The sequence below is a fragment of the Quercus lobata genome, chromosome 2 (assembly GCF_001633185.2).
Source record: "Quercus lobata isolate SW786 chromosome 2, ValleyOak3.0 Primary Assembly, whole genome shotgun sequence".
Classification (NCBI taxonomy): domain Eukaryota; kingdom Viridiplantae; phylum Streptophyta; class Magnoliopsida; order Fagales; family Fagaceae; genus Quercus; species Quercus lobata.
The window spans coordinates 58,071,348-58,087,392 of record NC_044905.1 but is presented as its reverse complement, the minus strand read 5'-3'; the positions used below and the strand labels follow the sequence as shown (position 1 = coordinate 58,087,392).

The 16,045-nt window shown below is 38.0% G+C and overlaps 1 protein-coding gene across 3 annotated transcripts; it reads right to left on the bottom strand.

Moving 5' to 3' along the window:
* Nucleotides 1–897: 897 nt before the first annotated feature.
* LOC115975958 (senescence-associated protein AAF, chlorolplastic-like) lies at nucleotides 898–14,986 on the bottom strand. 3 transcript variants are annotated; one of them, XM_031097013.1, is made up of 13 exons: nucleotides 14,756–14,986; nucleotides 12,331–12,724; nucleotides 10,879–11,031; nucleotides 10,339–10,412; nucleotides 9,869–9,945; nucleotides 9,691–9,762; nucleotides 2,641–2,709; nucleotides 2,395–2,441; nucleotides 2,157–2,286; nucleotides 2,002–2,070; nucleotides 1,798–1,901; nucleotides 1,321–1,396; nucleotides 898–1,240 (listed from the first exon to the last, which is right to left on the bottom strand). In XM_031097013.1, the coding sequence occupies exons 2-13, from the start codon at nucleotides 12,660–12,662 to the stop codon at nucleotides 1,067–1,069; spliced, it is 1,377 nt and encodes a 458-aa protein (XP_030952873.1). In that variant the 5' UTR covers nucleotides 12,663–12,724; nucleotides 14,756–14,986; the 3' UTR covers nucleotides 898–1,066. The 3 variants fall into 3 exon arrangements, 2 of the variants coding, with proteins under 2 accessions (XP_030952873.1, XP_030952874.1); XM_031097014.1 differs by having other exon boundaries at nucleotides 12,331–12,691; nucleotides 14,756–14,922; XR_004088225.1 differs by lacking the exon at nucleotides 898–1,240 and adding an exon at nucleotides 1,485–1,606 and having other exon boundaries at nucleotides 14,756–14,925.
* Between the last annotated feature and the right edge of the window lie 1,059 nt (nucleotides 14,987–16,045).

The window sequence follows — 16,045 nt, the reverse complement described above, 5'->3', positions numbered from 1 at the left end:
ATCTTAGGTGATTTGTGGGCCCAAAATAATGACCATCTTGCCACACGAGATGGAGCCCACCATGTTGTGGGACCAAATGATGTTGATGGGGTTGCTCCATTCCAATACTGTAATCACTCAGCCCATATTGGAATTCAAGAAGGCGGTATATTCATGCATTACACACAGGCACTCAGCCTAACAATATGGAAAATGTAGCTTATTTCATGGGCCCATTCATACACTAGTCAGGTAAGTTGGTGGTCTTGTCCTCCCTGTATGCAAAATCTGTGATATATATATATATATATATATATATATATTAGTGGGAGAAATTGAGGCACTTTAGCAGACAATTTTGCAGGTTTTGGTATAAAAGCATCAGTGAAAAGGGTTATGGCACAGAGAAATTAGACGAAATCTAAATGCTCAGTTGGATGGACCTTTGAAAAGGAGACCTGTGAGTTTCGTAATCACTAATCACACTTCTGTCAAACATTACTTTGTCATTGTTCCCTAGTATGCTTTGATGTGCATAACACAACTTGGCAAAAAGGCAAAACCTTAAAAAAGATGATTACTTCAGATGGGAGGCAAAACCTCAAAAGGATAATTACTTCAGGTGGGACGTTAAATGTGCAAAATTCCAGTGTCGAAACCAAAAGGGAAAACAAAATGTCATGCAAGACTAGCCATCTTAACCAAATGCAATTCTTTAAGTTGCCCCCTCTAATATGCATGAGGACCACAGTCTCATCATTCATCCAAGTAGAAGTTGTCGTGATTCATGATATTGCATACATATAGAAGCTCCACGCTCTGTATAGTGGATGAGTAAGAGCCTTTTCACTCCAGTCCTGGGGCATCAATGCCACCAGTAAAAACTCTAAAGATTAAAGAGAAGAAAGAATGTCCATATACTTACAAGCAAGGGAAATTGGAGATTAATTGATAAATAAGCTAATTTATAATATAACAGCATTTTCCTTTACATCAGTACTAATCACTTTCTAATGATCAGAGGGTTTAACCTACTACTGAGACCTTCATGTAAATACCTACAGTCAGTAGTTTAAATAGAAGTACTTCAATGTGTATCTGTATCATCATCTGCTCTTTGACTATCTACTTCCTCCATGGTCTCCTGGTTCATCATAAACCTCCAGCTGTCTCCTTCATTTATCTCCCATTGTTTCTTTAGTTCATAGATAGCCTTGGATGCCGCAATAGCAATTGCTGGGTTACTATCTTCCGCCAATCTCTAAAGAGAAGGGAACCAGAAACATCAGTTTCTGCCAATAAGTGTACAAAAGTATTACTGTGATACTCAGAATCAACTACCTGTAAGGCTCCCATGCCTGCATTTCCAAGAGTCCACATGGATGGGGCTGCTGCCAATGCATTGGCAACGGCTTTTCTATACCACAAAATAACAAGGAAGAATAAATTACTCACAAAGTAAGGTATACTAATAATATCTCAATTATGAAAGTAAATGTTTTTACCAGAATACTTTCAGGTTTCCATCTTGGTGTTATATTGCTATATAACCGAAACTTCCTTCAGAATTTTGTCAAACATGATACCATTGACCAATGTGGCTAATAAACTTGTGCTTACCTAAGTACTGCTACTTTGCAGCCATTGCGATTATCATTATGGGATGACAAAAATATTGTTCAAGTGCAGCAAAAGTGACCGCTTATGGCCATGCTGCTGATCTATGTGCAGAATAATGTTCATGCTTACAAGAAGTTTTAACAGGATTGGGCTGTAATATTACAATATAATATAAGAAGCTATGCATAATTAGCTCACCTAGTATTGACATCAGGAGAACTTGAACACTCTGCCAATAGTGAGACACTACTTTTACCATCCATTGCATCGAGATCTATAAGAGTTGCAATCAACAGCTCAAGCTGCTCCAGATAGTAAATAGTAGTCAATAAACAGATACTGAAACCATAATAACACTAACGGTCCCTCAGATCAGGGGCATGAATACAAGGAAATTTGAACCTCTTCAGGATCAGTATAGTCAATCCCATCAGCTTCAGAGAGTACAGATGCCATACTCCAGTAAGCTTCCTGCACATTATGAAACGAAACCATACAAAAGTCATAATTCCTGATGCAACTGATGGTTAAAAGTGTTATAAGCCATAACAAAGAACCTGAATAGCAGCGATACGATCAGTTGACACTTCTCCAGGGAAGAAATCAAGAGTTTTCCCATTCTTTTCAAGCATTATACGCCCCATCATGTTGTTGCCTGATAGAGATCCTTTAGACTGACGCAGAGGACTGGATTGAACATATTAGAAATTAGGGTTTCAAGGCTGTTTAATTTATCACCTCCTGCAGGGGATGAGGTGAGGGGTAGATAATACTAACTGGGGGAAAAAAACTTACAATTTGTACATCTTGCTCACCATCATGTCATGGATATTTTTTATCAACTGCATATTCACAAAACAGGAATGAAATATAACCTTAGAAGCAAAAATAAGAATGTCCATAATATTATTCAAAATAAAAAAGATATGATAAAGATTAGTATCAAGCAAATCTCCATCATGACGAATGAAAACTATGAATAAGAGATCATCCTATAAATTATCCCATTCATAATCAGCATCAAAGAATAGAACAGTTGACCTCCAAAGCCATTAGTGCATCTTCCATTGCGCGTTGTTTTGCACGGAAGTCAGCAAGTCGCAAATCAGCCTGAAAATGAGTCAAATGGTGGCATAAATATGACTTACATATAACATGTATTACTTGTGACAGGTTTTTTTTTTGGGAAGTGGGGATGGAAGGAGCTAAGAAATTTTATTCAAGCAACAAAGTCCAAATAAAGTACTGCTATCATATTACTCACAACAGTAATATTCAAACACATTAAACACACATATTTGCAAGTATTCTATGTGCATCAAAGCACACCACCATGTGTAACATCAGGAATAATTTTTTGATCATATCCCCTTCCCATTGCCCTTCTCACCTAGACCTAGTTGGTTCCTCTGTTTAATTCACTTTTAGCATTTCATGCAAACCATGTCTCCCTTTTAATTAGGCTCCTCTAATTATGTTGCAAATTGTATCATTTCTATAATCTATTGCCAACATCTCTAACTCCATGGCACATTTCCCATGTTACCAACCTAGTTGCCTCTTTCTTGTGTTGTATGGGTGCTTCTAACAATAACTCTAGGTACAAAAAATTTCACAATTGCCAAGGCGGCAAATTGTTTTTTTTTTTATTTTTTTTTTATAAGTAAGAAGAGAATATTATCAATAAAAGAATAGCAAGAAAAACACAAAGAGTTCACGGTAGTGAACAAAGGAATAAAAAGATAGAAGCAGCCCCTAACTATTCTAATAGACGAAAGAAAACCCATAAGGGTAGAACAATCCGAGAAACCCCAACATCGAGACCAATCAAAGAGGGTCCGCTGGCAAAGCTCTAATAGCTGAACCACAGTTTTCCCCTCATCCTCGAAAGACCGCCGATTTCGTTTAGTCCAAATAGTTCACATTAAACAGCTTGGAACCAAATCCCAAATCTTAGAACTAGGCTTCCCCAAGCCAATGATACAAACAAAATAATGAGTCCACAACTGAACTTGGCATGATCCAATTGATCTCAAACAACCGAAGCATATACATCCACAAAGAATGAGCCATCAGATAAAAAAGTAATGTGATCCATAGATTCCGCATTACAACAGCACATACAACAACGATTTGCCAAAAGGCGACCACGAAGAATAAGATTATCCAAGGTTAGAATCTGACCATGAGCTGCTGTCCACATAAAAAAAGTCACCCTTTTAAGAACCTTAACTTTCCAAATGCCCTTCCAAAGGAAAGTGGAAGGAGTTGCATTTTGAATCTTATGATAAAAAGACCGAGCATCAAACTTCCCACTTCCATTAAAATCCCAACAAAGCTTGTAACACCCTCCACCCCTAGGAATACGAGTTTGGATGAAATGAAGAAGGGAGTAGGAAGCCACCAACTCTCAATCATTGAATTCCCTATGAAATCTTAAACTCCACACTCTGTCATTATCACCCACTGGAGGGCTTTAACACATCAAAAATATAAGCCTCCTTATTGGCTGAACACAAAAATAACTGAGGATAAATAATTTTAAGAGAAACATCCCCAGTCCACTTATCATGCCAAAAAAGAATACAAGAACCATCCCCCACCACAAAAGAGAAATGCCTAGCGAAAGTTTCCCACCCTTCACTAATACTCTGCCATAACCCGCAACCATGAGCCCTATTACAAGTTCTAGTGCACCAACCCCCTTTTCCCTCCCCATATTTCATGGCAATGACCCATCGCCACAGATGAGTGGTTTCATGGCCATACCTCCAAAGCCATTTCCCTAATAGGGTCTGATTAAAAGATGCCATCTTCCGAATTCCCAAACCACCCAACTCACGCGATAAGTAGACCTTTTCCCAATCCACCAAAGGATATTTGAAACACTCAACTGATGAACCCCACAAAAAGTTCCTCTGAATGCGTTCCAATCTAGTCGCCACAGCTTTAGGGATAGTAAAAAGGGAAAGGTAATAAGTTGGAAGGCTTGAAATGGTACTTTTCAGCAAGGTGAGTCTACCACCCTTTGACAAATAAAGCCGCTTCTAGCCTGAAAGCTTCTTTTCCATCCTCTCAAGGATCGGATTCCAAATAGAAGCTATTTTATACAAAGTTCCCAATGGCATATCCAAGTAAATCATAGGCAAACTGCCCACCCTGCATTGAAGAATATTAGCCAAAGACTGAATGTTACGCACCTCCCCAATAGGGACAATTTCACTTTTCCCCACATTCACATTCAAACCAGTAAAAGCTTGAAAACAAGACAAAACCAGCCTAATAGAAATAATCTGCTCTCTAGAGGCATCATAGAAAAGAATGGTATCATTAGCAAATAAAAGGTGAGAAACACAGACACCAATAGAATTAATAGGACCTACATGAAAACCCTGAATGAAACCACCTTCCTCAATTTTCTTCAGGATACGACTTAAAACCTCCATGATCAAAAGAAAGAGAAGGGGAGACAACAGATCACCTTGTCAGAGACCTCTAGAGCTACCAAAGAAACTAGCAGGAGATTCATTCACCAGAACTAAGAAGCGAACAGTAAAGATACAAGTCTTCCATCTCCTTCATCTATCCCCACAGCCCATCCTCTCCAACAAATAAAACAATGTGTCCCAATTCACATGATCATATGCTTTCTCAATGTCTAACTTACACACCACCCCCGGAGTACGACACTTCAGTCTACTATCTAAACATTTATTAGCAATAAGCACTGAATCCAAAATCTGTCTGCCACCAACAAAAGAATTCTGAGACTCCGAAATAAGGTTATCCAGCACCCATCTCAATCTGTTAGCTAAAACCTTAGACAAAAGCTTATACACACTGCCCACTAAGCTGATAGGCCTAAAATCTTTGATATTCAAAGCATTATTCTTCTTGGGAATCAGAGATAGAAAAGAAGCATTCAGAGACCATTCAAACTCTAAGCTCCTATGGAAATGATCAAAAAAGGCCATGACATCTATTTCCACTACACTCCAGCATTTTTGAAAAAATGCCATAGTGAAACCGTCAGGACTTGGGGCTTTATCACCCTCCATCTCTTGAAGAACCTTTACCACTTCCTCCTTAGAAAAATCCCTCTCTAATTCAAGCCACTCAGCCTCCTCAATTCTAGCAAACTCTAATCCATCCATAGAAGGGCGCCAAGTATCAGACTCAATATACAAACTCTAATAAAAATGGACCACCTTAGACCGCACCTCTTCCTCATCCTCATAGAGGACACCATCCACCTCTATGCCCCGAATATGATTAGTTATTCTATGGGAGTTTGCAACCCGATGAAAAAAACGAGTATTATTGTCCCCCCTCCTTCACAAATAAAATCCGAGACTTTCGTCTCCAAGAAATCTCCTCCAAAGAGGCAAGGTGTGCAATCTCACCTTTAATACGAGTTTGATCCTCCTGAGAAAGGCTTGACAAGTCCTCCCTAGCATCCAAACCCAACAATTCAGATAAAAGACATTTCTTCCTAAAGGCCAGATCCCCAAATTCCTCCTTATTCCACTTTTTCAAATCTTCTTTAAGAACTTTTAATTTATGAGCCAGAATAAAGCTAGGAGAACCCGAAAAACAATACCCATTCCACCATTGCCGAACCCTCTCTACAAACCCTCTTCTTTCAACCACATATTCTCAAACTTAAAGGCACTCCGACCTTTATTAACACTACCAGCCACCACCAAAAGAGGACAATGATCAGAAACTAAATGAGGGAGTACACTTTGAGACACGTTTCCAAAGTGATCTACCCAATCCATCGATGCCAAGGTTCTATCAATTCTTGACATATAAACTGTCCCTGAATCTCTAAACCAAGTAAACGAAGTCCCTTCAAGAGGTAAGTCCACAAGGTAATTAGCTTCAATGAAGTCTGAAAAAGCAAACATAGCCGGACTAAAAGCCTCACAACCAAACCTCTCACTCGAATATCGAATGATATTGAAATCCTCAAAAACACACCATGCTATATTCCACCTGGAGTGCATCCTTGTAAGCTCCTCCCACAGAGCACCCCACTGATTATCCTCATTAGGCCCATACACTCTTGAACAAGCCCATGCAAAATCATCTACAACCCCCTTCAGTAAAACATTAACAGAAAACAGACCAACAACACAATCAACTTTTTCAAAAACTCTCATCCCAATCCAATAACACCCCCCCTATAGTATTGATTGCATCTAGAACAACCCAATCTAGGAACAGACTACCCCAAAGGCTTCAAACATTAGAAGAGTTTAAAGAAGACAACTTAGTTTCTTGAAAGCAAACTATATCACACTTCCACTTCTTGAGAAGATTTTTACATACCTCTCGCTTCTGAGGATTATTTGATCCCTTAACATTCCAAGATAGCAGCTGTAAACTCATTTAAAACTGGTAATCGCCTCCGTACCTACTGAGAAGTCTCTGTTCCTCCCCTTAGATGCTACCCCATCATAATTAATAGAAGAAATCAAACCTTTGAGTTCCCTAAGCCCTTTCTGCTTTGAGTTCACAATTCTCTTAGAAGTCCCAACACTAACAACATCAACACAGTCTTGTTCGAGAAAACGAAACAGAGCCAGACATTGATCTTCGTGCTTAACAATAGGAAAACCCACAATTCTACAGAAAATTTTCATCAGGCTACAAACCCATTTTGAATTTTTCACCACTGACCCCCAAACCTCTCCCTCATCACCTTCCTAGATCACCTCCAACTTCTTTTGTTCATTGGGATCCCATTTAGATAGAGGTGAGCACTCCAAAAATCCACTCTTATCCTCTCCATGAAAAAAACCACTAAGATTAACTTCACTGTACTTCCACTGAAGCAGAAGATGCTCAGGCCCTTCCTTTAACAACTCAACCCCATCCAAGTGGCTTGGCGACACTGGCTCAACAATAGGATTGCTCCATTTTTCTCCCTTCTCACCTGAAACCATCGTGGAGTTATCTCTCTCTCTCCAAAACAGAGACCCTTCTCGTTACCCATACCTGACAAAGGAGAAAAATAGTTATGAGCAGCACCTTGATGCCGAAGATCAGAGGAAACATCAAACCCAAGTCCCATCAGCCTCGCCGTCATACTTAGCCTCCACACACCAGCTATCAGAGTATGGGTCTCGTCCCTCTTCCTTTGATTGGTCACCTCCTCGCCCAAAAACCCAAGATCAGAACCCTCCGTCGCACTCGCCGGCATCGCTGCAGTCACCAGCAAACCCTCCGTCACACTCATCGCACTCGCCGGCACCGCAGCTCTCGAGCTCTCCCCTTTTACCCACAAAGACTGACCATCTTAAAGAAATGGGTTTGACCAAAGTACCCTCACTTAGTGAAGATACTGTGGCCACAGGATGGGCTTTGACAAGCCCACCAGTTTGTTTAGCAACTTCTGGCCCACCACTTAAAGCCTTGGACCATCTGAAATCCTTTGCACCTAGACAGGTCACAGTACGTCTCTCGCCCTCAAGCTTGCACACTCTCAAAGCCAAAATAGCAGGAGTCAACTTAAAATTTAAAAGCCCGTTGCCATTTATAACTGAACCATTTTCTATGAGAACTCCAGGAATCCTGTTCAGCCCCAAATTTGTTCCAAATTTTTCAAAATTCTTGATCTTTTCTTGATTACTATAAACAGACAAAAGCTTCCCACTCTGGTGACCACTAGCAGACTGACCTCCTCCACCCCCATCATTTTTGGAGGATACTTTGGCCATAGAAACCAGTTTTGCACCAGTGAAAAAATTCCTCATCTCTCTCTAAAACAAAGACCAATCTGCACGATTGGAGCTTGCTGGTATCATAATAGAGCCTTTCCTAGACCCTCCAAAATATACCGCAATAACTACAAAAAGACCAGCTTTGTTAGATCTCTATCAACTTCCCATAGTCCCTAAATCTCTTACAGAGTAAAGCTTGACCAGGCACCCAGTCTCATATATCAGCGAGACAAGTAAGGATCCACTCCATACCCCTATGTCCAACCCAAATAGAGCTCTTAACATCTCGACGTGACTCATGTATAGCATACGAATCAGATCGCCTCCCGTCAAAAGAGAAAGAAAAAAGTTTGGCATCAATGCGAAACGACCTCTTACTACCCCCGTGGACCAAGGATTGAGGTAAAGGAGGGATTTTTTGTGAAGTTTCTATAGTGGGGATATCTGGTGTGGCTGAAGGTACAGGTGCAAGGTTAGGCAGTTTTGGCAAAACATGGTTAGACCCCTAAAGTGGTGGGGATGGGGAAGGCAATGATGGAGGACGGGGATGGGGATATGGGAAAACCCCAAACTGTGAAGGGAAGCAAGGTGGGGGAGAAGGAATATGGAAGGGCGGCAAAAAAGGAAAAAAAGAAAGTGATGGTTGTGGGAGGGGGTGGAGGTGAGGTGGAGGAGGGTGGATAGGATGAGGGAGGGGTGAGTGATGGGGGTGGGGAAGAGCAGCCATTTAAGGCGGCAAATTGTTAATGGTAGTTAAAAAAATGATGTCAGTAGTTGGTCTAGATGAGAACCATAAAATCTTGCCAACTCAATTGTTGTGTTTGTAGCATTACTCTGCTTCTAAAGGCAGAGGATACCCATGTTGTACACATGTCAGATTTTAACACACCACATATTCACGCTTAAAAAAATAATCCAAACAGAAGCATGAACTTTTGATACATGTACTTCCGTATGTAATATGAATTTTCATTTCTAATGCTATTTATTCTATATGCAACATTACTTAATTTTACACCATCTAGGCAGCCAACTAGAAGAATCCAATCTTTACCATGTATGGAAGTATTAAACTAATTCAAATTCCTATTATTTCACAATAATTATTATAAAATTTCTAGGATAGCACTTGCTATCACACCAAGGTCCAACCTCTATCCTTAATAATAAAATTTAGAGGAAATTACAATTTATCTCCTTGGGTTTTGGTCCTATCATAGTTTAATCCAAAACTTTCAATTACAACATTTGAACCCCCTTATGTTTGGATAGAAATAAAATCATAAGGGTCCTGTACAACTTAACAGATTTAGAATTTTGCGGACATACAGGAAGTACAAGATAATTAAAATAGTAATGGCACCTCTAGGGCTCCATCACTCCAATGCTTGTCAGCAGCTCTTTTCAATCTAGATTGAGCTTTGTCTGTCAATATCTGAAAGAGGATACAAAGATCATTGAAATATCAACCACATAGGCAATGGCAAATTCGTGTCTTCATCCCTAAGTAAACCAATATTGAAGAATTTGGCCATACATACAGTGGCAATATGATGCAGGTGTTCAGCCCTTTTTTTCACATCACGGTCAATTTTCTTGGTATCCTCTCTTGCCCGGGCTACAAAGCATAAGGTCAGCATGAGGAAAACCTTAAATTTGATAAAACACAACAAATTAGTAATAACATGTTAGGGCACCACGGAAAAACAAAATCAATTCCACTGCAGGTTATGGGAAATAGCCATCCCCCCCACCCCCCAACACCAAAAAAATATGGAAAAAGAAAAAGAGAAATCATCACTACAAACAAAAAATGGAATATTTTAGTGACAGATACCTGAAATTTTGTGAATTTGATTCTATACACTCAAGATAAAGTCTTTTATGCCATAAAACAAGCTCATTCTACTTGTTTTGCAGTACAACTTTGGATTATTTCATTATTGCCCAATTAACATATATTTAGCAATTGGACAGCTCTTAAAGCTGGAGAGGGAGGAAAAAGTTTTACCATTGAGCTTAAGAAACTGTGACTCAAGAATAGCTAAATCTTGACGTGCACGGGCATCCAACCTCATTATGCCACTGACATGAAGTGGAAAACCATTAGCAGTAATGCATTTACAGAAAATCAAAATACTTTAAAGGCCATGTATAGCCAAGCTAATACCAACAACTAATATTTAAACCCAACCAAACAGAACCACTGTGCCATGTTCCACTGATTTTATTAGATAGGCTTAATTCATACACAAATTTTCTAAGAAAGAAATGCTCAACCTGAATGAATCCCCCCCCACCCCCTTTTTGCCCCCACACTCTCTCTTAAATCCTCGGTGTGAGCAGGTTCAATCTCATGTTTCCAATATGATGCCCTAAGGCTTTACCAATTAGCCTAGTTTGAACCCAAGAATTCATTACATGTAATTTAAAAAAAAAAAAGAGTTATCTAGTTCACCAAATTTCTATAATCTTACATCCACAATGCATGGTATTCATGATCATCATTGCAAGCTCTTAATAATCAGGCCTACATAGTACTGAGGATTACCGAGAAAGCAAGAAAATGTCATTACGAGCCCTTTCATTTACAAACTTAGCATCATTGTAGACATATTTACAAGCTTCGGCTAAGCCCAGATTGGAGTGAGTAGTTCTCTTAGGCATGGCTTGATGCTCATCTTCTTCATCTCCAATTTGTGCACTGCTTTACAACAGGATTTTTAGAAATATAGATAAAATAAAATGAAAGCATCAACTAACTTAAAAGCTCAACACAAGTCAACATCAGGAAGCATGAAATTGCACAATCATTTGGCAAAGAAGCATAAGGGCTTGTCTAGTTTTTTTTTTCCTTACAATTTCATTTTCTAGTTACAAATGAAGTGTTTACTAAAGAACAATAGCCATTGTAACAGAAGTATATAGAACTGGAATATAGATATTGCTGAACATAGTGGAGAATAACCTTACTTTGTAGGTGAAAATATGTAAAGAGTAGAAAAACCTGTACTTTAGATAAGTGAAGAAAGGCTTCACCAAACATATATGAGTACACATAGATTTCCCAGGGAGAAAAAAGTAGAGTAGATCTATAATAGCCATACAGAACCTATATGTCCATGTTTTCCACTCCTGTTACACAAGTGCTCAAGTAATTTTGAGATTTTGGCCTTGCGGGATGGAACACATAAACCAATGCTATGTTACCTTTTATAATAATTTCATTTCATTTGTAAATGTGGTGAGATTTTCTACCCAACAGATATGATGACACATTCATCTTTAATTAGTCCTTCTATAACCATGCTAATATGTTGATGAAGCCTTATCTAATTCCTAGCATTATTGGCCCAATAGAGACCAGGAAATATCACATGCTTGATGCAAAGCAAAGCTACAAGGTTATGGAAATTAATTCTAATTACCTAGACATATACATGTCATAATGTCCAACTTACATGTATGTTTTAACTAGTTAGCCATAGAAGACGGTCTGCAGATTGTGACACTTGCATGCTAAACGAAGGGCATATGCTTCAGTGCAACAGCTCTCAAACTAACAACTAATCCCTATGGGTGTTTGGAAATGTGCTGAGATGACAAACATGATGCATGTCTAACACATTGGATATTAGCATAAGGATTAATCTGAAACATGTAGCCTTTTCGTAAAAGTAACTATTTTATAGTTAAAAAGTTCATCATTATATATCCCATCCACATTCAATTATATCTATTTCAACACCTTCAATTATGAAAATAGTGACAGATACAGCCATCTTCCCATATCTAGATGTTAGGTAGCCATTTCCAACACCTTGCTGCCTTGCAGACATGGAAAAAAAACAATGCCCTTTTAAAATATACATGTCATAGTAAATCCTTTCCAGAAACTTAAGAACACATGCATCATGACAAGTTAAAAAAAAGAATAAAATTAAAGTATGGAAAACTACATCAATAAAATGGTAGTTGATCATTTATACTTAATCATTCTTACCTAGTTACATCTTCACAATCACCATAAGTTGTAACACATTCTTTTGCTTCAGTATTATGTGTTTTTCTTGACTGACATAACAGAGAAGAGCCCCGAGAAATGAAACTAAAAGGTTTTCGACATATGCCCCACAAACCCTCACCAGAAAAGCTTGAGCTTGCTTTCAAGAGACGCCCAGGGCTTGATTGTCTAAGTTCAATTCCTTGACTTGTAAGCTGCAATTTGTGTTGCGGTGACATGGCAAAAGAAGATGCAGATCCAGTGAATCTAGAGACATTTGTCCTATCAGTCACCACAGGACCACTTGAAACCTTGCTTGCATTAATTGCCATTGGAAGAATCAGGACAGCAATGAATGGACCTAAAACAGCATTTCCCTTACAGAAGCTCAAATCTTGAGTAAAACCAAAATGATATCATCAGGATGTGTCATATGTTCTATAAGTTTTTTTAAGTATTTTGTGGATAATGAACAACTACAAATTTTATAACATGACAAAAGGTATATTGGAAGAAATAAAAACTGCAATCATACACAAACATTTACAAAATACCTTACCATTACCATTTATGCTTATATTGAAAATAGAACATGACAACTAAGGCAAAAGGGGAGAGAAACTAGAAAAGAATTTGGGGTGGGGGTGGGGAAGTTAACAACCACATAATCAAAGCATTATAAATATTGACCAGTGATAGAAAAGCAGTTAATTTGGAGAAGCTGCAAACATAGCACTATGTATGACCTTGGTCACCATCAAGTTATTACTTTCCAAAGGAGGACACTTTTTTTTTTTTTTTTTCCTCCAGATATCCCTATAAGTATCCCTTACAAGTCTCTCATGGCACCTATGCACTCATAAAATTTACAATTGCATCAAATTTAAGCCATTTTAACTTGTGGAAAAGCACTTTGAGCCTCTAAACATAATAATTAATCAAGGGAATCTGTCTTGCATCTAAGAGGTATCTCATATAATACATTGATGTAATTCTTCTGCAAAGTATCTTGCCATTTTGAGGCCATATTAAAACATGAATTTCATGTCATGGCCATAATCATAGCCCAAAAGTCTCTTGTGACACTTATATATGTTGAAGTTAATACCATAACAAATAACAGCAGAGCTTGGCTCACATTATCACACTCACACGGAATGTGCAAGAAAATGAAGAAAAAAGACATGCTATTTCTATCTATTCTATGGCCAAATAGTCAATTAGACAAAGATCATCTGTAAAAACATTAGCACTTTCTCATGTATTTCAAGCAAAAATGCTTGTCCTCATTAATGGATCAACACTGTGAGGGAGAAGTCCTTTGATTTCTTATTCTAAGATTTTTCAAGCTTCAAATCAACCTAAATAAGTGATAAATTATTTCGTTGGAAAATTCTTGAGCTATGAAGCTCATCATTGTTGACAAACTACCACTTTTTCCAAAAGCTTAAATTGTTAGAAAATTATGAATTTTATCATTAAAATTATTATTCTAATACTCTCCCTCACGTGTGCGCTTAGACTCCCCCTTAATAAGTGGTGCCCAACAAGTAGTATTTTTAACGTTTTAAATGGGAGCTAGAGTAGAGGCAGGTTTCGAACTCATGACCACATGCTCTGATACCATGTTAAACTATCACTTATCTCAAAAGATTAAGTTGAATTTTATCATCTAGTCATTATCCTAATAATTTCCACTACCTCAATTAAATGAAGATATTTTATCTTTCCATGTTTCTGTTATATTCAGATGTATAGCATGATAAAATTGTTAGTAAAGTTTAAAGCAATCCTAGTACGAAATACCAGATACAGGTAAGATTATCCACCAATTTTAGAGAACCAAACATATTTGAAATCAGGCACTTTTAAGAGGTATTGAGTTGCTCACAATTATTGTAAGCAATATCATCCAAAAATAGGAGGACTAATTCGAAGTGTGTCAACACTTAAAGCTTGATTCAAGAAGAAATCATGCCTCCATATAAATCTCATACAAGCAACATGGTTACAAAATTGTCCCTAGGCTTCAGCATAGGAAGTCTTTTCTTCAAGCAACTGACATTTATTATTCATGAAACTAATCACACTGATGAAAATTTACAAACAGTGGTTACTCACAAAGTATATATTTTAAGTAATTCCAATACTCAAACATGCATCATTAATTCAAAAATACCGCCAAAAAAAAAAAAAAAAAAACTCATATGGAAAAGGTTAGTACAAACAAAACCTACAAGCATCAGAGTTGTGCCACACAAGGAAAACTTTTGCAACTCAATCTCACTAATTACAGCTTAAATAAAGAATACCCATTAAGGAAAAGTGTAGAATAACAGCACAAGGCATTTGAAAAAAAAAAAAAAAAAAAGTCTGTTCAGAAAGCAAGAAAAAGCACAACAATGAGACTAATGAGTAAACTAACCTGTTGAAAATAGCACTCAGTTCCCAGAGAGAGAGAGAGAGAGAGAGAGAGAGAGAGAGAGAAGTAGAAGTACAAGGATTAAGGAAAGCTGGTGAATATGTAGAGTGATTTTTAGAGAGAGAAAGAGAGGGAAGCAAATTGGGCCATGCAAGGCCAAGAAATTTATGAAGGGAAATTGCAACCACAAACGAAGCTTGTGGCCCCTTGAAGGCCAACACTACTAAACAAGGACAAAGAATTTAGCTCACGCGACCTCCTCTGCAGTTCAAGGTCTGCCCTGCTTACTTTTGCCACGTGTCTTGCAATTATGATGCCAACGTCACTATGGTTTTTATTGTTTTACTAATTAAAAAATTTTATGGCTCAGCTCGGTTCTTTTGCTAAATGACAAAAAAGCCTATCCATTATGGATAAAGGTCAATTATCTGTTTGGGAAGTGGACTTTTTGGACCTCACCATGAGTAAGGTCACGCCTACATCAATTACATGCTATCCTTGACACCTTGGAGAACATTATTTGACATGCATATTCATGGCCACGGGACTCAAGTACCATTTCCTCCTTGTGTGGGTACATATCATGGTTGTTAATAAGGAATCTTTATACATATTGGTGAGAGGGTTTCATTGATTGGATTAAGGGTTGAAAGATGCTAATTTAGTAAGAGAAAAAGATAATAATAAAAAGGCCCCCATATGATGATATATGTTAAAGAACAGTTGGGAAAACAAATTAACACAAATTAATTATAAAATGAAGGAAATTGAAAGCTTGAATTTGTGTGAAAATACAAGAGCTTGTTTAGACCTCAATTTTAAAATTACAGCTAGATTGCTTTTATTATAACTTATCTAAGTGTGGAACAAGAGTAAATGAAGCGCAATAAACCCAAAAACTATTCTAGTGCATAAACATGAACAATAAACAAAAAAAGTAAAGCACAAGAGTAAGGGAAGAGAGATGCAATCACAAGATAACATCAAGACGTGTTATCGAAGAGGAAATCGAAGAACTCGGCAAAAAACCTCTTCGCGACTCTTCAAGTCGAAATCAGTCCACTAGAGAATAAAGTTGGAGTACACAAATAACAAAAGACCTTCCAAGCCTAGTCTACCCAATGTACTTGAACCCTCCAAGCTCTTGCTACCAACGGACTTCTCGGAGTCATGGCTTCTTTAGCTTTCCGAATCCCGCAATACGCTTGATTGCATCCGCCAAGCCTCATCGGCTTCTTTTGGCAAATCCCCAAAACTTCCCAAACTCCAAAACACTCTCTACACTCTGAATAT